The sequence below is a fragment of the Tenrec ecaudatus genome, chromosome 16 (genome assembly GCF_050624435.1).
Source record: "Tenrec ecaudatus isolate mTenEca1 chromosome 16, mTenEca1.hap1, whole genome shotgun sequence".
Classification (NCBI taxonomy): domain Eukaryota; kingdom Metazoa; phylum Chordata; class Mammalia; order Afrosoricida; family Tenrecidae; genus Tenrec; species Tenrec ecaudatus.
The window spans coordinates 19,559,736-19,584,173 of NC_134545.1; the positions used below are offsets into that span (position 1 = coordinate 19,559,736).

Sequence of the window (24,438 nt, forward strand, 5' to 3'; positions counted from 1 at the left end):
GCTTTCCTCTTGGTCTTTCCAGTAGGGCAGAACATTGCTCAGTAGCCACTTTGTTTAGGACAGTAGGGCCCTGGTGGAGGACCATTCTCAAAGGACACTCCTTTGCCCAATGACCCAAATGCCTGCACACATGGCACTCTGTGCCCAGTGCAGGGCTCTTAGGAACCAGGGAGGCAGTAGATGGATGTTGATTAGCTATAGTAGCCATGACCTGGGCATGCCTAGCCTCTCTCCGTTTCTCCCGACTCAGGCCTCTTGTTGCCCATCTATCTCTTTTGTAGACAGGATCATTGGCAGTAGTGATCCTCTGGCTTAGAGTTGGTCCTCCACTAACTTGTGGGGCTTCTGGCTGGCTCCTCAGGAGACATGGACGAGATGGAGCATGTTTCTGCTGGTTTGGGTACTGGGACTTCTGAGCACGTCTTCAGGTGTAGAAAGAGGTGCAGAGAAAAGTGGCGGGAAGGGTAGGTGTGTGGGATGATTGAAGGTGATGCAGGCGCATCTCTAAGTGGGAGCTATGTGTGGATGTCAGGAGGAGCCGTGCCATATTCTCACACCAGGACACCACTTTGCGTTTTTTTATCCTTTCCCTTGAACCATGGGAGTGGTAATAAAAAATGTAAAATGTTCAATACTCAAGTTGCCAAAAACCTTGATATTTCATTTCCATCAACTGTGACCAAAAGTGATCTACCAAAAGGATGGAGAAAAACCAAACGCACTGCCAGCAAGCCTAATTCTCACTAGGAATGGCCCTGCCCTGGGAGACCGAGCAGCACTACTCTAGCGGGTTCACCTCATCTTTCACAACAGAGTTGGCAAGTTTGACTCACTGACCTTGTGGTTAGTAGCCCAACGCTATTGACTCAGCCCCACCATTGAGCAGTTGGGATGCAGTGACTCCACAGGTCAAAGACCTGCCCCTAGGATCTCTGAGGCTGCCAACCTTTGTAGACTCTGAGCCTTAGCTTTTTCCTGTGGACTAGCTAGTGGGCTTGACCTTGGGCTTAGCAATCCAACACTTAAGCCACAGGGTCACCTGGAGTCCCTTAAGGGATTGTAGGACTACACACATGTGGAGACCCCCTGGGGACGACTCTTGAGTGTGACTGTGTAGTTGTTGTATTTAAATATTTACACTTTATTTTTAGAAGGTTTAAGTACTTGATTTTATTGGCAATATGATGCTTTTGACCATCTTTGGTTGTGCAGTGTCCACTGGCACGCAGATTTGGTGGGCTGACAATACCTGCGGGAGCCAAGGCTCCGGCTGTGACAAGGCAGCAGGTGGTCATGCTAGGCCACCTGGAGGGCCTGGGAGCAGAGGAGCCTCAGGTTGAAGTTCCCCAGGAAGTCTGGGCACCAGAAATGGAATTCTGTGGCCCAGCTTGGAAAAGGCCTCTCACCTGACCTGGTGTGGAAGCAAAGTGCGGCCAAGACCCCATTTGTCAGGAATCTCATTTTGGAAAACGGATTCTTCCTGGATCCAGCTCACCTCGGGTCCTGGTGTCACCTGGCTGGCAGATGGTGAGGAGCTGGGGCTTTGAGAGAGGGGCCGGTCCTGGGTCCCAGTGGCTCTCCCTCCAGTGGTAGGTGAGGCTTCACCTGGGGCGGGTCTCCCTTCGCTGGGCTGCTTCTGGATGCCTCCACTGCTCCTGGCACCCTCCCTGACACAGTGCCTGGGACTGGCCAGCGGCAGAAGGCAGGCTGCACAGGGCTGGCCCCTAGGTCTGCTGAGGGTCCCGGCTGGAGGTGGTCAGCCAGCCGTCAGGCCTGGTTTGGCTTCCCCTGCTTGGTGAGCAGCACCACAGCAGAGGCATAGAGCAGGTAGCCCATAAGGAGGAGCAGGGAACAGGGGAGGGGCCCTATGCAAAACAGGGAGGCCACAAAGAAGGCCAGCAGGAGCAGGAGCAGGGTGCGGTAGCTGCCCAGGAAGCGCAGGCTGAGCCTCGGGCCCTGGGCCCGGCTGGCAGCACGTGCCCGTCCTCCGGGACTTGTCAGGCGCCGCTGGGTTAGCACAGGCTCAGTGAGGTGGTAGCGGCAGAAGCTGCCCAGGAAGTCAGCCCGGGAACACAGGGCTACCATCTGGTCTGCAAACTGAGGAGAGATAAAGGCAAAGATGGGATGAAGAGGGAGCCCGCCCTCCACAGGCAGCCTGGGAGGGCAGGGCCTGACCTGCTTCACTCACTCTGTGGTTGATGGCCGAGGACAGGCGGAAGAGCAGGCGGACCAGGCCAGCGATCTCATAGCTCCGGATGGGCTGCAGCTCGGCGTCGCCCTGGTACTCAATCTCAAACCTCCGTAGGCCATTGATGATCTATAGCAGCCAGGGAAAGAGCGGGCCCAGTGACACAGGGCCCCCAAGGGAAACCCTTTGTGCATGCAGCCCACTGTGCAGAGCGGGCCCCGCACCTGGTAGCGGCCGAGCGCGGTGAGCACCAATCCGTTCTCTCCCACAGCGCAATCTGGGAGCTGCCTTTTCCCGTTCTCGTCCTGTGTCGTCCCCAAGGCAAGCGTGAGCTGGGCCAGCTGGGCATCACTGAGCTGTCAGGAGACCGGCCGATGGAGGAAGAAAAAGGCTGTCACCTCCCCACAAGGGACATCAGAAAAGGGCCCTCCAAGAGAGGGGGTGCCTAGTTAGGGTGGGGCACCCTGGCGGGGAGCCCGGAGCGCATACTCGAAAGATCTGGCACAGGTACTCTAGGGCCTTCTCCAGGTACTCGTCGGTCTTTCGGACGCTCTCCTGGCCCCCGTCATCCAGGTCGGTGGTCGGGTAGGAGCTGCCGGGGTCCGCGGAGCACAGCCCCAGCCACGACAGCAAGGAGCGGCCGGCTGTGTTCTCAGAGGGCTGGTCAGAGATGGACTTGGCAGTCTGCTTGGCCTGGGTGATGAGCTGAGCCAGGCGGAGGACCTGCAAGGGCACACGCAGCCAGTTTGGAATGGAGGTTTGGGGGTGTGCCTTCATCCTAGAGATCAGGTGGGCTTGGAGGCCAGTGACTGAACCCTGGGCTGCTAATCACAAGGCCTGCAGTTCAAAACCACCAGGCGCTCCTTGGGAGAAAGATGGGGCTTGGACAGTCTGGGAAACCCACAGAGGCAGCTCTACCCTGTCCTACTGGGTCGCTGTGAGCTGGCATTGACTTGAAGGTAGTGAGGAGTGGTGAGTACCGTGGAGAGAGAGGTTGTCCTCGCTCACTGAAGGGCATGAGAAGGGGGTGGTCGGTGTCTGCCCCCACTCACCAGGGCTCGGACCTCAGGCCCAAACATCGGGGTGTACGTGCAGTCCTGGCCCTCCAGGCTATAGACGTGGCTCTTCACCTTGAAAGCGGCGTCGGTGACGACGGGGGGCCAGGACGACAAGAAGCTGCCCGTGAACGTCGGCGTCATGAAGCCGCGATGTTGGCGGTGCGGGAGGACGAGCTCGGGCTCCAGGAACAACTGCTCGCCTGCAGGTGGGTGCGGGGAGAGGGCCCGGCCTCTGCAGGTGAGAACCTTATCTACTCAAGTATAAGCAGCCCGACTATCAGCCGAGGCACCTAATCTTACCACAAAAAACGCATGAAAATGTGCTGAAAAAACTCGGCATATACACGAGTAGGTACGGTAGTTTGTCTCAAGCCGGCAGTTCCATCCACACAACGGGGGTCTTACTGGTGGGCTAGCAGCTCCACAGAGGGGCGACTGGGCCTGGAGCCTCTGGCTGGCGCTCCCAAAGGCAGTAGGAGACAGGGAGGACCAGCATTCCCAGAGGTGGTCTGGGCTCCTGGGCTCCAGGCACCTCGGTGCATGGTCACCCCTGAGAGTGCCTCTAGCCGACACCCCCAGGAAGGGGAGGGCGTGAGTGTGAACGAAGCCAAGCCGTGCCCCGGGCACACGGGGCAGCAGGCTCACTCACCTTTCTGGATCATCTCGGCCAGGTTGGGCTGGGCAAAGACTTTGGCCACGCGGAAGACCATGAGCGCAGTCTTGGGGCTGACCAGGTCCGTGCGGAGCGCTCGGCTCAGGAAGGCCACGAACAGCCTGCTGTACAGCAGCAGGTTCTCCTGCACAAAGGGCGCCCTAGGGGCCAGGACAGGGTCAGGACCAGCCTGCGTGGGCCTGGGGCCCACCCTGAATGCCTAGTCCTCCATGTGTGGCGTTTTCAGATACAGAAGGCCAAGACTTAGGCCCTCTGAAGACAAAATCGCCAACAAGGGTGAGGTCCCTGGAAACCATCCGCGCTACCACTGCAAGCTGGCCGCACCAGAAGGCGCTGACGCGAGCAAAGCAACGCAGGTGCCAAAGCATGAGTCCTGCCAAGCCTCTCGAAGAGACAAGTGACTCAGAGAACAGCGCCTATTAGTAGGTGCCAGGGGCACGGGGCGGGAGAAGGGGCGGGTCCTGCTGAGAGGGCACTGCGTTTGCTGTGCGGGGTGACTGTTGGCACAACGGCGGATGTCATGAATCCGCTCAACTTTACACGTAAGATCATGTTAAACCACACGTGCGCTCGGGAGCAGTGTCTGAAGGCACCATGGGGACACCAGGCAGCCAACAGTGAGTGAGGGCCAGCAACCTAAGTCAGGGGTGGCCGGCCATGCAGGGGACAGGGGCTGACACGTGGAGGACAGCGAGGAGAGACCGCGGGGGAGCCCGCAGCCAGACGTTGGAGATGAGGAAACGGAAGGCACAGGGAGAGCCAGAGGATCGCTAAGTTGTAGGCAGCAGCCAATGCTCAGAGAAGCCCCCCACCCCGCCCTCGCTGCTGAGTCCACTGGGCTGGAGCGGGTGCTGGCTCACCATCTCTCTGCCACGCAGCGGGGCTGGGCCTCACTGCTCTGGGACTGTTTCTCGGGTGCATACCTCCATGGCTGTAGGTAACTCAGCCACATCTCCAGGACCTGGTGAGAAGCAACAGTCCTCGGGTTGGCCCAGGGCACGGGCAGAGCAGAATGCCCCTGGCCATGGGGACAGGTTTACAACCCCACTGCCCAGCCATCCCCAGGATGCTGGGTATGGCTTCAGGGACTAGCCACCCAGAGGCTCCCCAGCTTCAGCCACAGGTATGGTAGTGACATTTTATAGCCACTTGGATTTATATCAAAGTGCAGGGGTGGTGTCTAACCTGTCAATCAGGTCACAGCCTGATGCCGCCTCCTGGGAGGTGTGGTCTTTTGATAAAGGAGAAGCTGGGCACCTCTCCCCCAATGCCCACACTTTTCGGTTCCTTGGGACTCTGTGCCTGCCTCAGGGTGGGCCCATGTGGGTTGCCCCACCCTGAGAGCTGTTGGCACCCTGCCACGTTGGGACCCCAGGACTGTGCACCAGTGATCTCCCTGCACCCTCTCCACCCTTCTGCATCATCGGCCTGCGGCTACGTTCGTTGGTGGGAAGAAGGCCCCGGGTAGCCTCAGACCACGGATCTGAATTGGACTGGACTGGGCTGCCTTCCTGACACGACACTACTATTTGATATGACACGTGAGTCTCGTGGGGTTTGTTTCTCTAGACGACCCAGTCTCGCTCAGCTGGCTGGCTTTGCAGGTCCTAAATCTCATCCAGGCCCCCTCTCTAGGCTCCGGCAGTCCCACCCCCGCCACACAGCAGGGCCAACACACTCACGGCGCGGAAGGATGCATCCAGGGGCCAGTGGCCAAAGCAGTGCTGGAGGAAGAGGTAGAGCTTCTGCTGGACGAAGCGCGGGATGACAGCCCTGGGAGGGGGTGCGGGGCGGTCAGGGGCCAGCCTGGAGCTCTGTGCACTGCCTGCTCACATGGAGCTGGGCAGGGGATCGCAGACCACCCAGCTCACCCCACTGCCGCCAAGAGAGACGCTGAGGGTGAGAGGAGAGCTCTGCAGTCCCCACCCCCAATGCTGATGCCCACTCCTGCCCAGACGTAGGTAGCTGGGCTCTCTTCAGTGAGGAGCATGAAGTAAGTTAGCAGGTGTGTCTGGGGGCGGGGCAGGGTGGGAGAAAGACTGTGACAGCTGGAGACCTGGCCACGCCGTCTCACCTCAAGAGGTGAGACTCAGAGGCCAGGTAGCACGAGGGACAGTTGAGAGCCATGTCACAGCTGCCCTAGCGCAGGACCAGGAGGCCTGGCCCACACCCACCGTTTGAACTCCTCCAGGGGGCTGGCGGCGTGGGAGTGGGCGGAGGGGGAGGCCTGCTCGGGCTTCAGGCTGTTGGAGAAGGCATGCAGGTGCTTCAGCAGCAGCCGCACCACCAGCACGTGCTCCTCTGTGGGCATGAACGACTCCTGGGGTTGAGGACAGACAGAGTGGCCTGGGGAGCTCCCACAGCCCCCATGGTGGCAGGGGAGGGGAGTCCACCACCCAGGTTTCCGCTGAGTCTGCCCAGCTGTGTGCCAGGCCCCGCAGACTGCGGAACTTGCTTCCCAGCATGGTTCCAGGCTCTTCCCTACACATGCTGCCTGTGGGGCCCTGAGCCGCTGCTGCCTGGCTGCATGCCCGCAGGGGTTTCCCCCCAACCCTTCCAGCCGGCCAAAGCTGTGCACTGCAGGGCCGGACAGGTGCGACTCCACCCCGTTTCTGGACAGCCCACCAGGCCCATGTTCTGGGTTCCTCACCCACCACCTGCGCCTCTTTTGCCCCCCCCCACCAATAAAAGTACCAGAAATCCTGGGTGCCCAACCTCCCAGTCCCTAGGAGACCAAGCACCCTTTGTCACTGTGGGTTGTACCGCTCTGCTTGGGGTGGGCAGTGATCCCCACAGGTTGGCCCTTGTCGCCTCCCAGCCTGCCTACTGAGGAGCTCAGGGGAGCCTCTTCCAACCTGAGCCCTGAGGCCAACCCAGCGCCTGCACCCTGCAGTTGCCCACCATGATGATGCTCTGGCCGGCCCAGAGTGGCCCGCCTGGGGGTAAGACGAGGGAAAGAAGCTGCTTATCTGTGGCATTCAAGCCGTGGGCAGCACAAGTGCCTTGGTTTTGAGGGAAACAAGGTGTGTAGATGGACTTTTGTCCCTGAAGAGAGCCCCACCACCCCTGCCTTTCGCAGTGTCTTCTCCCAACCTTACCTCTCTGCCCCATTTTCCAGGTCTGGAGGCTGCGACTTGGCCCTCGGAAGACCAAGAGACCCCTTGCTCCCTACTCACCTCTCCTCTCACACATACTCTCTGTCTGTCTGTCAAGCCAAACAGCCTGTCCTTAAATCTGGTCCCGGGGAAGCTCCGAGAAGCAAAGCTACCTTGTCCTTCCCCCCGCCCCTCCCCCTCAAACCAGGGTACTCTCCTGCATGCGGCAGAGGGCCAGCCCAGAGGTTGTGGCTGGCATACTCCCCCATCTCCCTGCGGTGTGGGTGGCCGGATGAGCTGGGAAGCGTCACAGAGAGCCACCCGTGCCCACTCCAGTCTTGACACCTGTCTGCAATGCCCTTGTTTCTTGCCTTGTCCTAAAATTCCCGCTCCTCTCAACTGCTGTGCCAATCCATAGGGAGTGAGCTGGGCCCCCACCACCCCAGCTAGCCACACCTTGATCGGACCCCCTCTCCCGGCCAGTCATTTCCAGACCACCACTAGGGCTCAAAAGCGGCTGGGCTGCTGGAGGGCTGGCTAGCTGGCATCCAGCAGCTTCTGAGGTAGGGAGCCCATGCTCCCGCCCCACCCCAGACCCTTAGCTTCACACGCAGAAGCTGGGTGCTGCTTCTTAATGGGCAAGAGCTCCATCTACCGAGGCTAGGACTGGCAAGGCACCCTGGCCCGGGGGAAGAGGGGAGGGCAGCACCCACCGCCCTCCTACAGGGGGGGCCTCACTGTGGGCAGCACTAGTCCCGATCGGCCCTGCACTTCTCCCGGGCCTCGGCCTCTCCTTGCTATCGGTGCCACGGGGCGAGAGTAGACAGAGCAAACAAAGGGCCGGTACTTGGTAGGTGTGGAGGGCCTGGGAGCCGGGCTGGGCAGGACTGTGGAGGGCGCTGCAGACACTGAGGCGATAGTGCAGAACCTCCAGCTGAAACAAAAGACAGCGAGCGGAGCCGGGAGGAGCAGCAGGAGGACGGCCGGAGAGGGCGGGGAGAGACAAATGAGGGTAAGCCCAGAGGGAAGCAGAAAAGCAAGACAAAACAAACGCAGTCAGTGGAGATCCACACCAGCACCACCAACCCGTCGGGGAAGGGGGGGGTGCATCTCCCCCAGGGCCCAAGGGAGACCAGATCGCTCCAGGTCTGCCAGGAGGGCCAAGAGGCCCTTCAAGCTGAGGGGCCCCTGACTCTGGCCCCAGCTGCCTCTCTGGTTTCAAGAGGGCAGAGCGCTGGCCCTGGCCCAGCCTGCCAGGAGCTGAGGACCCTCGTGGGCACCCCACAGGCCAGCAGCCACCAAGGCCTCGCAGCTGCAAACAGCTCAAAAGAACAGTTGGGAGAGGTCAGTTCTGGGGGTGACAGAGAACTGGCGCCGGCTGGCTTTTGCGGGTCCCTGGCTCCCTAGTACCTCCACACCCACTGTCCTGCCCTTTCTCTGGGGTCCTGGCAGAAACAGTCTGGGACGCAGAGGGGCAAACAATCCCGAGGTCCTCATTCTGGGGACACCCAGCCCGGCTAGGGAACCCCCTCTGCCCCACACATGGGTTTCCTTGTCTGAGGATGGGCACCCAGAATACATGGACCCCGCTGGTGGAACCCAGCAGGTGGGGCAGCAGTCACTTAAGAGTGGGCCTGGTCCAGCCCCAGGGAGGCCAGCAGAAGCCACCCCTAAGCCAGGCACAGGCCACAGTGGGCCTATCACCCACCCCACCCTACAAGGCCATGCCCCAAGCACCCCCATCCCAACAGGGGAGGCAGCACCTTGTCGTCAGCCAGAGACCCAGGCACATGCAAGGCAGGCTGGGAAAAGGCACGCAGGCAGTCAGCCCCAGCGCTTGGTAGGAGGATAGAGTGGAAAATACCCCTTCGCCCTACCCCCTCCCTGTCCGCTCTCGGCAGAACCCCACCCCCTGGATGGAAGAGGAGCTTATGACTGGAGGCTGGTAGAACGATGCTGAGACCCCCCGTGGGGCCTCCTGGAGCGGCACACCTGCACCCCAGGATGAGGGAGAGCTTCAAGACCATGAACTGTGAGGACAACCCCCAACATTTTTAGGAAGAGCCTCCTCCAGGGCCCCACCCCATGCTCCCCAAAAGCAAGCAAACCCCTCTGAGGTCACAGCCCCTCTAAGGTACCTTCCCAGCAGACAAAGTCAAGGGTCACAGGGAGGGAGGAGGGGGCTCGGTAGTAAGACAGGACAAGCAGGCAAAAGCGAACACTGCACAGCCCCCGAGCCCAGCCACTGCACCACGCGGCACGACTGCCCGGAACTAGGAAGGGCAGACCCTTTGTACTTTGGGAGGCCCAGGCAGCATCCTGGCTGTGAGACCAGCCCCTGCTGCCTCAGCTGCGTCCTGTGTGGGGCCAGGGCAGTAGACCTGGGGTCCCCACACGCCCCTCCCCCGAAGCTCTGGGTATGAGAGCTGGTTTCAGAGGCTCCCAGGCAGGATGGGAATCAAGTGAAAAGGCATTTTCAGTCTTTACCAAACCACACCCAATGGGAGCAAGCTGACGCCGGCACTGGGTGGTGACCCTACAGGATTCCCGAGACCGCCTATCTCCACAGAGGGCGACAGCCCCATCCTTGGTCCCGTGGCTAGTAGGGGCAAACCACTGCTTGCTTAGCCCACTATGCCACCAGGGATCACTACCTCTCATCAATTCTTTACACTTGAGGACGGTCTCAAGTCTGCCCTAAACTTGGTCAGTGGCCGGGGTGCCCGAGGAGGCAGTGATCCCAGGCAGGAGGGTGCAGCCATGCCCACCCAGACAAGTGCATGCTAAAAGGTGCTCAGCAGAAGGTGAGCGCAGTGTGGGCACACAGGTGATGGGAGCCAGCCCAGGGCTCTCCTGCAGGTGCTGCAGCCAGAAGAGAGGCCTGGCCCCCAAAGCCAGGCTTTGGAAGCCGCAGGAGCGGGCGCAGAGGAGCCCAGACCTCCCCGCCTCGGCTGCCCTGCCTCCAGGGCAGACCACCTGAGCACTGGCAGGTAAGACCCACCTTGCATATTGTGTGCACCTAAGGACAAAGGTGGGTCTTGGCAGCCCACCATCCGGCCCTCCAGCCCAAACACAGTTCATGGGGTGGGAGTGGGGGTGGGTGTGCCCAGGCCGAGCAGACCTACCTTGGCGTGCGGGGACTGCATCTTCTGGTACATCTCCAGGGAGTAGTGGTGCAGCCACATCTCAACAAACACCTGCAGAAAAGGACTAGGTGTCATGACCAGACTGGCCCCTGCCTGTGTCGTGGGCCAGGACAGTCGTCAGCTCCCCCCACCCCCCTGCTCTGTACACAGGCCAGAGAGGTCTCTGTCCTTACCTCCTGGGAAAGAACACGGGCACCTCTAAGCACTGTGCTCCCAGACCAGAGTGAGGAGGAGGGACGGCATCTTGCCCGCCCACCAGCAGCCACTCTAAACCCTAAATGCACCCCCGGCCGTGGGGTGGGTTACCACTCCTCGTGGCCCTGCCTATGGAACAGTCTCATCCCGTTTCTCCTAAGAAAGGACTGCAGTTCACAGCCCAGTGCTGAGCCCAGGGCCACCTCACTGCCATCAAGTCACGGAGACCATGCGGGACGGGGGAGACCGCCCCCGTGAGTTGAGACGGTCACGCTTTACAGGAGTAGAATGCCTCTGCTTTCTCCCTCAGAGTGGCTGGTGGTTTCAAACTACTGACCTTGTGGTTTTCAGCCCAACATGGAACCACCCCGCTGCCAGGGTTCCTGTACTGTGCCCCCAGGCCTCCGTAAAGTCACACCCCCAAAGCAAACCAGCTGCTTGTGAGGCAGCTAAGACGGAGTCGTGAGGGGGCAGACACACTCATCTTTCTCCCGTGGAGCAGCTGGACGCTTGAAGTGCTGCCTAGCAGCCCCGCGCTTACCCTTTGTCACCAGACTCTTTGTACAAAGGCTCAAACTCACTTCCACCGAGTGGATGTCGACCTGCAATAACCCTACAGCAAAGGGTAGATCCAAGACTCTACGTCTTTCTGGGAGGAGAAACTCCAGTCTTTTTCCAGCAGAGCGGCTGGTGGTTTTGAACTGCTGACCTAGTAGCCCAGGGGTAACCACCATGCAACCAGGGCCCCGCAGCGACCCTACAGAAGGTTAACAGGTGCAGGCAGCCTGCTCTTTCTCCACAGTTCACAGCTCCACCCGCAGCCTGCTCTTTCTCCACAGTTCACAGCTCCACCCCTAACTCACAGCTCCACCAGAATTCCTCATGAGGAGACCACAGGGAGCTGGCTCCGGGCATGTGGGGGAGTGTCACAGTAGCGAGGGGCTCACGTAATGATAGCACATCAGCAGAAGGAACAGAACGGGAGAACTCCGACGGGCAGGGAAGAATAGAGAAGTAGCAAACACTACGGACCGCATACAGGTAGGTATGAGATGTGGGTACACTTCTTCTGGAGTGTTCTAGACGTCCTAGTAGGAAATGCCGCAAACTTCAGCCCAGCCCAGGCTGGGGGCAGGCTGCAGACCAACAGGGAAGGTGGCTGAGCAGCTCCCTGGAGCTCACCTGGAGTAGGGTCTCCGAGCGCCAGATCTCATGGGAGGCGGGATCTGCGTTCACAGACGTCTGGTGGGAGATGTGGCGCTTCAGGAGGCTGGTGTGATGGAAACCATAGGAGGCGAAGGGCATGGTGGGTGTCCTAGAAGGACAAGAAACCAAGCCGAAATGTTATAAAGACATCACTGGGTGGGGGGGGGGGGGAGCTCCAGACTATAGTCTTGGGGGACATCAAGGCCAATTGTGCACAAAGACAACATTCCACACGGCTCTGGTGAGTGGGTTGTAGAGCACAGAACAGTCACTTGGAAACAACTAGTCCAAAAACTGACGGCCAACTTGAGCCTCAGCTTCCGTGACGCAGAGTGGAAGAAGGGCATGGCGCTCAGCTACTACTCTGACTCCGCTGAAAGGGAGTTCACTGGAAGGGCAAAAAAGGGGCCAAATCCTAAGAGACCTGCTTACTGGTCAGGCAGGGACTGGTGGAACCCCAGACACTGGCCACGAGTCACCCTTCTGGCCACGAACGCACCACCCCGACTCACAGACAAGTGTGTAGGGCCTGAAGCTGCCCAGGGTCCCCCCTGGTTTGGATCCACAATCAGTGCTCACGGAAGCAGCGTCAAGAGATCCCAGGATGGACTGCATCAGGTAACTGTGCTGCTCAAGACCTCTTTAGTGTTGGAAAGCAAGGACGGTACTTGGAGGACTAAGGTGTGTCAGCCCTAAGCCGTGGTATTTTCCATGGCCTCCGTCCGATGCATGTGAGGTTGCACGGACAGATTTAGGAAGACGGAGAATGGATGCATTTGAGGTGCCAGTGAAGACCGGAATGTAACACGGACTGCTAAAAGGGCAAACAAATCTGTCTTGGAAGAGATCCCACCGGAATGCTCCTCGGGGGCAGGGGTGGCGACAAGACTGTTGTCAGGAGGGGCCAGTCCCTGGAAAAGGGCACCATCTTGGTCGACTGGAGGGGCAGCGACAGAGAGGAAGAACGCTGATGAACTGGACTGACAGTGGGCTGTGTCGATGGGCTCGTGCCTGGGGCCGCTGTGAGGCCGGTGAGGCTGGTGCAGGCTCGTTTTGAGTTGCTATGAGTCAGAACTGACTCGGAGGCAACAATAGTGACGGAACCAACCTAACGAACGTCATTTAATCCACAGCACACTTTGCCCTCACAAGAGAAGTGCTCAGGCAAGATGCACTGGGTGTAACCCTGTGAGCCTCAGGGACCTCTCCCGACCAGATGATGCCGAGGAGGCTCCCTGGGAACCAAGCACACCCCGCCTGCCAAGGAACACCAGCAAACCCCAGGTGAAGGGTCAGCAAAGAGGAGCGCAGAGACAGGGATGCCACACTGTGACCCTGGATAGAGTCCGTGACTGAGGAGAAGTGGTCCAGCCCAGGGGGGTCTATGGGATACGGAGCTCCAGATTCTGGCAGATGGGCAGGGCCGGAACTTACTTGGGGAACTCAAAGAGGGCAAGACCAATGTGGCAAAAAGCCAACCATCTGACAATCAGAGCAGAAGGTCTGGGAAGGCCCGTGAATGATTCCCAACAAGGTCTCTGTACCTAAATCCGAACAGAACCAGGCCCAGACCCACTTTCCGTGCCCTGCCTGCCCAGACAGTCCCAGCCTTTTGGTCCACTGCGTTGTGAGGGCCTCTGTTCAGACACAGGGCAGGGAAGGGTCTACAGTAGGCCAGCATGGGCAGGGCTGAGTGAGGCATGAGGGAAAGGAGCCAGTCAGGAAGAAATGGAGCGGCCAGATGAGACAGGGAAGTTGAGGTCCAAGGATGCTCCCTGAGCCGGGATGAGCTGGACACGGCCCTCCTGGGGCGGAGGTGGGCAGCACGAGACCGGCTGGCTGAGGCTGGCTGCAGTCCAGCAGAGACGCAGCACTCAGGCTCGGCTGGCAGGTCCTCTCTCCAGAACAAGGAGTCCCAGGGCCTTCACCAACTCTCTACTTTGCTCACTGCCTCTCAGGTGGATGTGCTGTTTAGGGCAGAGCCCACGTCAGCTGCCTCCCCACACCGGGGCCTTGCTGATGCAGCAACTCAAAGGGCTTCCTGATGTCAGATGACTGGCCCAAAAAAACCCAGACCCACTGACACACCATTGAGCTTGTGGGCCATACAGCCAGACCCAGGTAACTCTCTGTGAGCAAGGCGACAGCCAGAGGCCAGGGTAGCCTCGAGGGGCCTTACCTGGGAGCAGGTGAGGGGCTGGCCCCGCCGGGGCTGAAGGAGAGCAGAGGGAGCACATTGCCTTCCGTGGGCAGGAACCACGACAGGTACCTGTCCACCAGCAGGAAGTAGGCACAGTCTGACATTCGGATGTGCAGGGACGTAGGCAGGGGCTGGAAAAGCAGGCGTATCGTGGGTGTATTGCCATGGGCGCTGTCTGGCAGTGTGCATGGCACTGCAGTCTGGGCATGGGGCCTAGGGTGCTTAACAAAACCACACTGGGTGGGAAGCGGCGTGGGGCACAGGCAGAAGGAACGAGAAGGGGGGAAAGAGATGGGAGAAGGCTGGGGGCAGTGCCCTGCTCTGCCCTGTTCTCCCAGGAGCTGGGGGAGAGGGGCGGACAGTCTGCTCGCAGATCTGCAGTCCCCACATAGGAGGCATGGCTGAGGGCAGGAGGAGGAGCCAGCAGGAGGGACAGGATGGACCCCAAGCCCCCTGGGGCAAAGCCTGCGCAGCAGGCCCTCCTCTACCTTCTGTGAAATGAGGCTCAAGGCAAAGAAGAAGACGTAGTATTCAAAGGGATCTGAGAAGGGCATCAAGGAACGGTAGGAAGCACAGATGTCCCCAGGTCAGACCCAGCGTACTACGTACGGTACCCACCCCCGGCCTAGCGGCTGTAAAGGATACTGAGGGCTAGGTTGAGGCCCAGGCCACCGCTGGGAGGGAATTGGACTTTGTTGTGGTACAGGGGGCTGTCAGGGAGGACTCTCTCCTGGATGGATGCTCTCACAGGCCCCTGCAGAGGGAAGGGAAGGGTTGTGAGATACACGCTCTACCCCATCTCCACACCACAGCTCTCCCACGAAGCTTCTGGGACCAGCCAGGAGGATGCTGGGCCTTTGCGCTGGGTGGTGTGCGAGCAAGAGCTGGGCCAGAGAGCTCTGCCACCCCCACACCCAGCTGGGGCCCCAAGTCCACTGGCTGAGAGCCCAGCCAGGGAGTGCCGAGCCCGGTCAGCTCTGCTTCTCCCCTGCCTCCTCCAACAAACCCAGACCAAATTCACTGCCATCGAGGTGATGCCGACTCATAGGGACCCTACGGGTCGGTGGAGAACGGTCCCTATGGCTTCCCGAGCGTGTGACTCTTCACAGCAGTAGAAAGCCATCTCTTTCTCCTGCAGAGCAGCTGGGGCTTTCAGACTGGGACCTTGTGGATCGCAGCCCAACTAGTAAGCACTACGCCACCAGGGCTCCTGTGCCCCCCCAGCCCCCGTTACCCCCAGTGCACACAATGAACAGAGGCTGCAGGCCGCCGCCACCACCCACGTTTGCAGAGTTGGGAAGCACCTTTCGGTGTTAACGGTTTGCGCTCTAATGTGCAATGCCCCCTGGGCCAAGCAGATGCCTCGGGGCCTCCTGCCCTGTGTTGCACACCCACCACGCCACTGCCCGCACACTTACCGGAAGGTAGGAGACGGGAAAGTCAAACCTGTAGTCCTCAGCTTGCAGTTTATAAACCAGCTTCATCATTGGGCCCCTGCGCACAAGATCCAGCAGGCAGGTGTGAGCACACTCGGTGCCTTGTTTCTTTGAGGAACTAAGCCACTCAGAGCGGATCACGGTGAGGGGCAGCCCGGCCCCTCCTGGGCGGCACACCTACCTACCCAGGGTCTAGAAACTCCATCGCAATGCTGTGTTCCACAGGGTTGACTCGGCCCTGGAGGCAGCGGAGATTCCAGCCCAGGAGGATGCCGTCGAGACTGCCGAAAATGTTCTCCACCAGCCATGGAAAGATGGCCCGCAGCTCCTGGGACAGGGCGCAGGTGAGGCTCTGGGCCAGTGCATGGGCACCAACGCCAGGGTATCATCTATACAGGGCTCCAGCCGCCCAATGACCGCTGTGAGGTCTCACTTTCCATTCAGATACGCCGAGACCAAGACCTGCCCCCAGCGCGGCGGTGCCACTGCAGGGCCGGCAACACTGGTGGTGGTGCCGCAGCCCACGGGGCAGTACTGCGCTAAGAGTGTGTCTGCTGAGCATGATGAGGGCCATCAATGTACAAGTGTGCTTTACACAACTGATGTGTGGATGGAGTGTGATAAGAGTTGTATGAGCCCCTAATAAAACGATTTTTAAAAAAAAGTGTGTCTGCATGTTGGGACGTTCTGGTCAGAAGGGAAATCAAAAACCCAAGCTCACTGCCCACCAGCTGACTCTTGATGACTCAGAGCAAGCCAGTAAGTTAGAGAACCAGACTGGCTGCCACCCAGTCCGACTCAGAGCGACCCAACGGGGCAGGGCACAATGGGCCCCCCACGCTGGTGGTTTTGAACCGCTGACCTTGCAGTGAGCAGACCAACACTTCCTTAAGCCACTGCCAGTGTGTTGATCATGTTGTTGCAATTAGGTGTCACTGAACCGGTTCGACTCATAACGGCACCGTGTGCAGCAGGATGAGACACCACCTGGCCCCACGCCATCCCCACAGTGGTCTACTGTCTGAGCCCCCTGTGGAGACCACGGTGTCCAGGCACCTGAGGCCTTCCTCCTGTTCGCTGGCCCTCTACTTGACCGAGTCTCTCCTGACAACACGCCCAAAGTACGGGAGACCGAGTCTCCACACCCTGGCCTCTAAGGCTGCACTTAGCCCCAAACAGACTGGTCCTTTCGGCAGCCCACGGCACTTTGGATGGCCGTCACCAGTACCATAACTCCAACACACCCCTTGTTCTTCGGTCCTTGTTAGTCAGAGCACAACCTTCACATAGTGCATACGAGGCAATGGAGAATACCACCGCTTGGGAGGCCGACCTCAGGCCTCAAAGTAATACTCTTGCTTTTCAGCACTTTAGAGACCTCGCGTAGCAGATGTACCAAACACACATGGTTTCAAGATGTGAATGTTCGTGAAAGCAGGCAGCCTCATCTTTCTCCCTTGAAGCACCACGTGGGTTTGAACCCCTAACCAGACCAATGTCTAAGACATGGAACCTCCAGGGCTCATGTTTTTTTCTCAGACCGAACTCCTGAAATACAACTCCAACTTGTTGCTTCTTCATATTATCTACCTGCCTAAGGTCAGCCTCCTGGGCTTCATGACGTCCACTAGACACCACTAGGTAGGGGTGCAGTTCAACCTGTCAATCAAGTCACAGTCTGATGACACTTCCTGGATGTCATAAGCCCTTTGTATAAGAGCCAGACAAACAGAGCTGAATTCTCTCTGCTCCTCTGCCTGCCTGCTGCAACTCTGCCTATCGATGGGCGGCCCTACGTGGGCCACCTGACCTGAGAGCTGCCGGCACCCTGCCATGTTCCCACCGACCTTAGAGCCACACGACTGCACCCACCAGTCTGTGGTCTTCCTGCTGCCCACTTCACCTTTGTGTCACCGCCATGTGGCTGCCCAAGTCTGAAGAGGTACCTATGGACTCGCATCGGACTTGTGGACTCGAGTTGGGTGGGCCTGGGGTGCCTTCATGAGGCAGAACGACTTCCTGCTGTCAAGCAGTTTCGTCACTGGACTTGCCTCTCTAGACAACCTGTCCAACACAGTGATGCTCACTACAGTTCGGAAGAGGACACAAGTTCTTATTCTAATTGCAGGTGTAGTTGGGTTAAAATTCAACACCTTTTCATTTGGCCCATTTTAAGTCTGTGCTCGTTTTTAATATTTTCTTCTTTGGTTTGGTTGAGATTTTTCCGTTTTAGTTTCTTACTGTTGTTAACTTTTTGTTGGCTTGTTTGTTTGGGGATGTTGTTCTGTACATGAAATCCAGGATAACTATCTATAGCCAGTGACTGGATGGGCGGTTTCTCGGGGGCGTGGTAAGGGAGTCTGCGGGGAAACGGGGAGCTAATGACAATGAGTACAAGAAAGAAGCACATGTCCTAAAATGGGTTGTGGGGGTGATTGTACAACTCTTCTGGACAAGACTGACCTATTACATTCTATGCTTTGTGGACCGTGTGTTAACACAACCGCTTGAAGAAAAGAAGTAGACCAACTGATACATTCTTACTCTCAGGGCTGACACAGGAGTTCCTCTCTATGCTGGGCACAATGACTATTTCGGTACAGAGCACCCTTTGTTGGGATGTTGACATACATCCCTGGCTCCTACCCACCAGGTACCAGCAGCCCAGGTGTCCCCTGTGGGGCAGGAGACCCATGGCCAAGCAGCCCTGCTCTGAATGTTTAAATAGTTGCATCGCATGCCAGTCGCAATGCCAGGAGAAGTCTCCAGGCAGAGAGAGCTCCAAGGTGAAACCACGGACCAGAAGAAAGTTTGTCAATGAGTGTGCGAATCAGGCCCAAGCAAGAAGCTCAGAGCTGTACCTTGGCTGGAAAATCCTCGATGACTTTAACCAGGTCCTGGCACCTCTGGGCAAAAGGCTTATTTACAGAGTCCGCTTTCAGGCTTGCCTGGAAGATGGAACAGATGGAAAAGGGGGAAAAAAAACACAAAGCATCACCGTTGCAGCTTTTGTACCTTCTGGCTTGAGGCCAGAGAAACCCAAGCAATAGGCAGGAGCCTGAGGCACGTCAGCAGCACAGAATAGCCCCCTGCAGAGCCTCAGCCACAGGCCCAGCTCCAAGGCCAGATGGTAGAGAGTCCCTGCTGGACCCAGAGGATTCTCAGCTTGTAAGCTCGAAGTGGAAGTGGCCCACAAAGCTGGCTGGCTGTCAACTTCCCTAACGGCCAGGTCGGTGAGAACCAACAAGGCACGCCCTCTTGCAGGAGCCTCTGTACCCGAGAACATGAACTTTCTGAGCTCATCACCGGAGGAGAGTCCGAAAGCAAAAGCAAACTGCTGGTCATCACGCTGATTCCGAGGCAGTGAGCCTCTAGGACGGAGTGGCACTGCCCCCGCCTCCCCGGGATTTCAGGGGCTGTCAGTCTGACGGGAGCAGATGGTTTCCTCTGCTCCCTCAGAGCAGTAGGTTTCAGCGACTAACCTTGTGGTTAGCAGCCCAGGGCCTAACGCGGAGCATCACCAGGACGCCCTACCTTGCGGGAAAGATCAGAGGCCGAGCTGTGTGGGTCCAGTCCGACCAAGGTAAGAGTGGCCAGGAGACCAGCATTAAAGAACTAAATGCACCCTTCCCCCTCTCTGTCTTCTCGACACGAGGAGCACCTCTCCTGCCACCATCCCTCAGCCCCTAACAGTGCGCGTGTACGCCAAATTTGTCTCCGCCCCTTCCCTGGTCAAGAGCACCTCCCTGTGACCCAACCAACCATCGATGCGCTGGTGCTGAAACAGCCCGAGACCCTGACAGATGAGCGCTCCAGCAGCTTGCTGGCCCCATGTTCCCTGACTTCACGTATCCCTAGTCGCAGCTTCCAAATTAGCACCATGTCCAGGGGCATTGACACAGCGGCCAAGTTCACTGGGGCCGGGGCTGCCACAGTTGGGGTGGCGGGCTCTAGAGCTGGGGTTGGGACTGGGTTTGGGAGCCTCATCCTGGTGATGCCAGGAACCCTGGTCGGAAGCAGCAGCTCTTCTCCTATGCCAGCCTGGGCCTTGATGGAGGTGTGAAGGGCTGGACGGCCCAGGTCAGGAGTGGCAACCTAGGGGCCTGGGGGACACGGAGCAGCTGATCCAAGTCCAGCGAGGAGGCGGCCGGCAGGTAAGATGGGAGAGCTTTGTCACCAGCTTCCTGAGTGTGACCCTGAGCCGGCTAGCCTCCCCAGAACCCCCTCTGGACACCACCAGCTAAGGATGCTAGGACCGGTGGTGGACCCCTGCTGCTTCGGAGGAGACACCTCATCCAATGACTTATCTCTTCACTGCGTTGCCAGCGGGGCAGGGCGGCCTCCTCCGCCTGGACTGCACTGCCCACACACACTACCCAGGGGGCCTCTGCCCCCAGCTTAATAGGAGCCCTATGGCCAGAGCACACGTTCCAGCCCACCCATCCAAAGCAAACTCTCCACAAAGACCCCAACCAGACTGACACAGAGGGGGATCCTACGGGATTCTGGACCCAAGGGCCCCCTCCCTTGTGACACCCACGAGGGTCTGAGAAGCACCACCCCACAAGACCAGCGGTAAGCTCCCCTGAAGGAGCTTGGTGAACCCAGACTGAGGCTGAGAGCCTCCTGGACACCACTGGTCTCTGGCTGGGAGCCCCCAGCCCGCCTTTCTCCCTGGCTGCCCATGGTGGGCAGGCACCTTTCTCCTTCCCAGACGGAGAGCCCACCAGGGCCAAGACCATGTCTGGGCAGCCCTGGGACTTCACTCTGCATTTGTCATCTCTATCCTGCCCACTCCCTGATGAAGAAGCAGGGAAAGCTCCGTACTTCCCCGTGGCAGAGAGGGAAACTGAGGCCAAGGCCTGGGATGTCTTGCCTTGGACTGCTCTGGCTCCACTTCCAGCCTAGTGCTGGGCAGACAATAAAGAGGGGCTGGTCGCTAAAAATAAAACCAACTCATCTTTTGGACGACACCCACATCAATAAGAATCAAGATTTAAGACGCTGAGTGTCAGCTTAGTGTTACTGCCATGGTGGGTCCCCTAAGGAAACCACTTCTGGAGTTCAAGTTCGTAGAAAGCCCTCATGTTCCTCCGCTATGGAAATGCCCCCACAACGCCAAGCCAGTGGCCGCTCACACTCACCAGGAGGAAACTGGGCTGCTGAAAGTGAGGGAATGCCATGGCGGGCTCTTGCAGTGAGTCCAACGCAGCCGTCTTAGGAAGCCACTGTGGAAAGGCAAAGACAAGACCTCAACACTGGCCACACAACAGATTTTTATGGTCTGTCAGAATGCCCAGGAGCCCTGCGGGTGTAGTGGCTATGCACTGGGCTGTGATCTGATGGTCGGCAGTTCGAACCCACCAGCTGCTCCACAGGGCAAAGATGAGGATGTCTGTCTCCACAAGGATTGATAACCTTGAAAACCCAAAGGACAGGTCACCTCTTTTCAACAGAGCCGCTGTGAGTCAGCATCAACTGGGTGGTTGTGGGCTGTTTGGGCCACAATGTCCAACAGCTTCTCCAAGAAAGATGACGCTGCCTGCCATCATAAACATTTAGTCTCGGAAACTTGACAGACATAGGGGCCCTTCAAGTTGGAACCCATTTTTTGTTTGTTTGGCCACAGTGCCCTGTTGGTATAAAGTGTTGGGCTGCTGACCAAAAGGTTAGCAGTTCAAACCCACCGACCTCTGTGTGGAGAAAGATGCAATTCTACTCTCTCCTCTAGGTTCTATGAGTCAGGGAGAAAGAGGCGGGAACTCGACAAGATGGGCTGACACAGTGGCTGCAACTGTGGGCTTAGGCACAGGAACAGCTGGGAGGCTGGCGCACGACCGGGCAGTGTTTCATTCTGTTGTGCAGTGTCACTATGGGTCAGAACCAGCTCGAAGGCACCTAACAACAATAACAACAACAGCAGTAGCCAGGCCTGGTCCTAAGGACCCTTCATCTAGTTTCTTACTTAATCTTTAAAGATGATATCCCCACCCCACCCCCATCCCACACTCGCTGCAAAGATTCCCATCCAAATACTAACCTGACCCTGTTGTGAAGGAATTCACAGCTGTAACCAATGTCCTAGTCTGCGGACTTCACATACAGAGATTACCCAGGTGGGCCTGACCTCATCCAGGAACATCAGGGCGTTTTCCAGCTAGACACAAGTCAAAGGCAACAGAGCACTAGAAGCCCGAGAAGGACTTGATGTGTCAGAGCTACTTTGAGTATGAAAGAGGACACCTGAGAGGGCATGCAGGGGGACTGGGGCACAGAACATCAAGGAAATGGGGCCATTGTTCTACAGACAGAATTCAGCCAGGAATCAGAGTGAGCTTGGAAGCATACTCTTGCCCAGAACCTCTGAATAAAACCAGAGAAGACTCTCAGCAGAGAACCCAGCCGGCCCCACCTGGACTTCTGATTCAAAAGCTCAAACTTGCCACCATCGAGTCTATTCCAATTCATTGTAACCCTAAAGGACATATTACATCTATCCTTTTGAGTTTCCCAAAGTAACTCTATACAGGAATGAGAACAGAAAGCCTCATCTTTCTCCAGGGCAGAGTGGCTGGTGGTTTTCAACTGCTGACCTTGCAGTTATAACGCACTACCTCACCAGGGTGACTGTACTTCTGACTACACACCCCAAACCCTACTGTCTGCTAGTCAATTCCCACTCACAGAAACTCTAGGACAGAGAACTGCTCTGGAGGCTGTCAATCGTTATGGGAGCAGAAAGCCTCATCTTCTCCCACAGTGGGACTGGTGGATTTGAACTGTCAACCTTTTAGTGAGCAGCCTAATACATACCCCAACTGTGCCACCAGAGCTCGACGACTGGACTACAAGAAATGGGTGCTGTTGTAAGCCATGTCGTAATAGACAAACCCATTCTCCAACCCGTGAAGCACCAGCAGAGGGCCTAGGGGGTTAAGTCACTTAACTCCACACTCGTCATGAGCCGAGCCTAGATTCAAATACACAGGCCTCCACACAAGCTAATTGTTTTCCACGTTTGACCTGCTCAGGAACGAATGAGAAAGGACAAGCTCTGCCAAGGTTAAAACTCAGCGTCATCAAGTCGATTCTGACTCAGAGTGATGCTGGGACATGGTAGAATGGTCCCCGTGGGTTCTGAGACTAGCTTTTTATGAGAGTACAAAGCCTGTTTGTCCCCGAGAGCAGCAGTGGTGTCAAACTACTGATCTTGCAGATATCAGCCCAGAGCAAAACCTGTACAGCATGGAGGGGGGGCATGGTATTTTCAATCGCCTCACGCGTATGTGATGGTGGATACCAAATAAGGAAGTCGGCAGATCCATCTGAACTGTCGTGGTGGCAAAGACCATGGAAAGTGCCACGGGCTGCCAAAAGCACAAACAGGTTTGCTTGGAAGAAGCACAGCAAGCTCGCCTCCTTGGGAGGTGAGGATGGAGAGATTTCGCCTGACATACTTAGGACATGTCTAATACAGAGGGGCAGTGACGAGGAGATGACCCTCCACAAGATGGATGGACGCAAGGGGCTCAAACACAAGGGCAATTGTGAGGGCGGCACAGGACCAAGCAGTGCTCATTCTGTTGTAGGAGAGGTTGCTGAGTTGGAACCTGGCTTTCTCCCGCAGAGCGCAGGGGGTTGGCTACGGCTCCTGGAAAGGGGGACCTTGAGAGGATGACCTGAAAGCTGCCAAATTCAAAGCCAAACCGACGCAGTCCGGGTCGGTTCCGAGGCACAGCGACCCGATCGGGGAGAATGGAACTACCTCAAAGGGTTTCCGGGGCTGTCCACTTTTACAGGAACAGATAGGCTGGAACCGCCGACCTAGCAGTGAGCGTGCCAGCGAGGTCCCACTAGGGGTTCTCCTGAGGCTGCTTCAGCCCTGGGCGAAGGAGCGGTCTCCTCCCGTTTGTGGCTGACCGCTGTCCGGCGAAGGACGCAAGCATCAGCGCCGCCCCCCGCCCCACACAGAGCAAATAGGGAAAATGAGGCTCGGAGCCCTCAAGCTTCAAGGATCCGGCGGAGGCCACACCGGCATCTTTCCTACGCCACTCCTTGAGACACAGACTTCCTCCAAACTCGCTCACCGAGAAGAGTGCGCGAACCAGGCGAGGAGGTGACATGATGGCGCTGTCTGGGCCCTCAACCCCCGGCCCGCCGCCCCGGTCCGCGCCAAGTTGCCGGGGTCGAGCCCGCGCCTCGGGACTCCAGGAGGGCCTCCAGGAGGGCCGGCGAGTCCCGGCAGGCCTCGGTTGGAGCACCGGCCAGCCGCCGCGGCGCGGGGATGCCTCGTGGGCTGCTCCCAACACTCACCTGTGGCGTCCAGCGCGCAGTTGGCGGCGGGGACCCAGGACGCCATTCCGAAACCCAGCGCCGAAGCGCGTCATCAAACTGCGCGGGATGCCACGCCCCCCTCATCAGTCTGGCGGGAAACACGCCGCTACCTTTTCCGGGACTGACCGAAAATGCGCGTGCGTACAGAGAAGGCCGTTAGGGCTTGCGGACGCGCGCCGAGGAAGGCGCCTGCGCAGCAGTAGCACTTCCGCTCCGGAATCCGCCCTCGGTCGCCGGACCGGAGCGCGCGTGCGCATAAACCGAGGTCTTGTATCAGGATTCCCTGAGGAGCGCCGCCTAGTGGCGAGGGGGCAAAGGCTGCCTTTACAGCTGTTGCCTGGAGTTAGTTCTGAACTGCCCAGTCCCGTGCCATCCTCACAATTGTTCTTATATTTAAGCCCATCATTGTAGCCACTGTGTCAGTTCAGCTCGTTGAGGGTCTTCTTCCTCTTTTTCGCTGCCTCTCTCTCTACCAAGCATGATGGCCTTCTATAGCAGTGGTTCTCAACCTGTGGGTCCAGACCCCTGGGGGGGGGTGTCGAATGACCCTTTCACAGGGGTCGCCTAAGACCATCTGAAAAAGGAGACACCGCTCATCTATCCGCCTTCACACAGGTCCGCCCACATGCATATGTACGGCTTATACACCTACATGTACCGGGTGTGAAGACTTACCCATGCTACACCGTGTTTCAAGACAAAATTTCATTTATTTGTCATTAGAAATATTTCACAATATACAATGACATATTGTTTTTGTGATGAATCACTATGCTTTAATGATGTTCAATTTGTAACAATGAAAATATATCCTGCATATCAGAAATTTACATGATTCATAATGGTAGCAAAATGACAGTGATGAAGTAGCAACGAAAATAATTTAATGGAAAAAATAATGTAATGG

At 57.8% G+C, this 24,438-nt stretch overlaps 1 protein-coding gene across 4 annotated transcripts; it reads right to left on the reverse strand.

The window, feature by feature from the left end:
- Nucleotides 1-1,140: 1,140 nt before the first annotated feature.
- SMPD4 (sphingomyelin phosphodiesterase 4) lies at nt 1,141-23,641 on the reverse strand. 4 transcript variants are annotated; one of them, XM_075533769.1, is made up of 20 exons: nt 23,511-23,641; nt 20,342-20,425; nt 18,059-18,145; nt 15,383-15,525; nt 15,180-15,255; nt 14,407-14,515; nt 14,250-14,302; nt 13,741-13,892; nt 11,538-11,670; nt 10,140-10,211; nt 7,862-7,948; nt 6,094-6,239; nt 5,602-5,692; nt 4,780-4,880; nt 3,896-4,059; nt 3,241-3,446; nt 2,678-2,911; nt 2,413-2,544; nt 2,189-2,317; nt 1,141-2,097 (listed from the first exon to the last, which is right to left on the reverse strand). In XM_075533769.1, the coding sequence occupies exons 1-20, from the start codon at nt 23,613-23,615 to the stop codon at nt 1,768-1,770; spliced, it is 2,634 nt and encodes an 877-aa protein (XP_075389884.1). In that variant the 5' UTR covers nt 23,616-23,641; the 3' UTR covers nt 1,141-1,767. The 4 variants fall into 4 exon arrangements, with proteins under 4 accessions (XP_075389884.1, XP_075389885.1, XP_075389886.1 ...); XM_075533770.1 differs by lacking the exon at nt 23,511-23,641 and adding an exon at nt 23,285-23,305; XM_075533771.1 differs by lacking the exon at nt 7,862-7,948.
- Between the last annotated feature and the right edge of the window lie 797 nt (nt 23,642-24,438).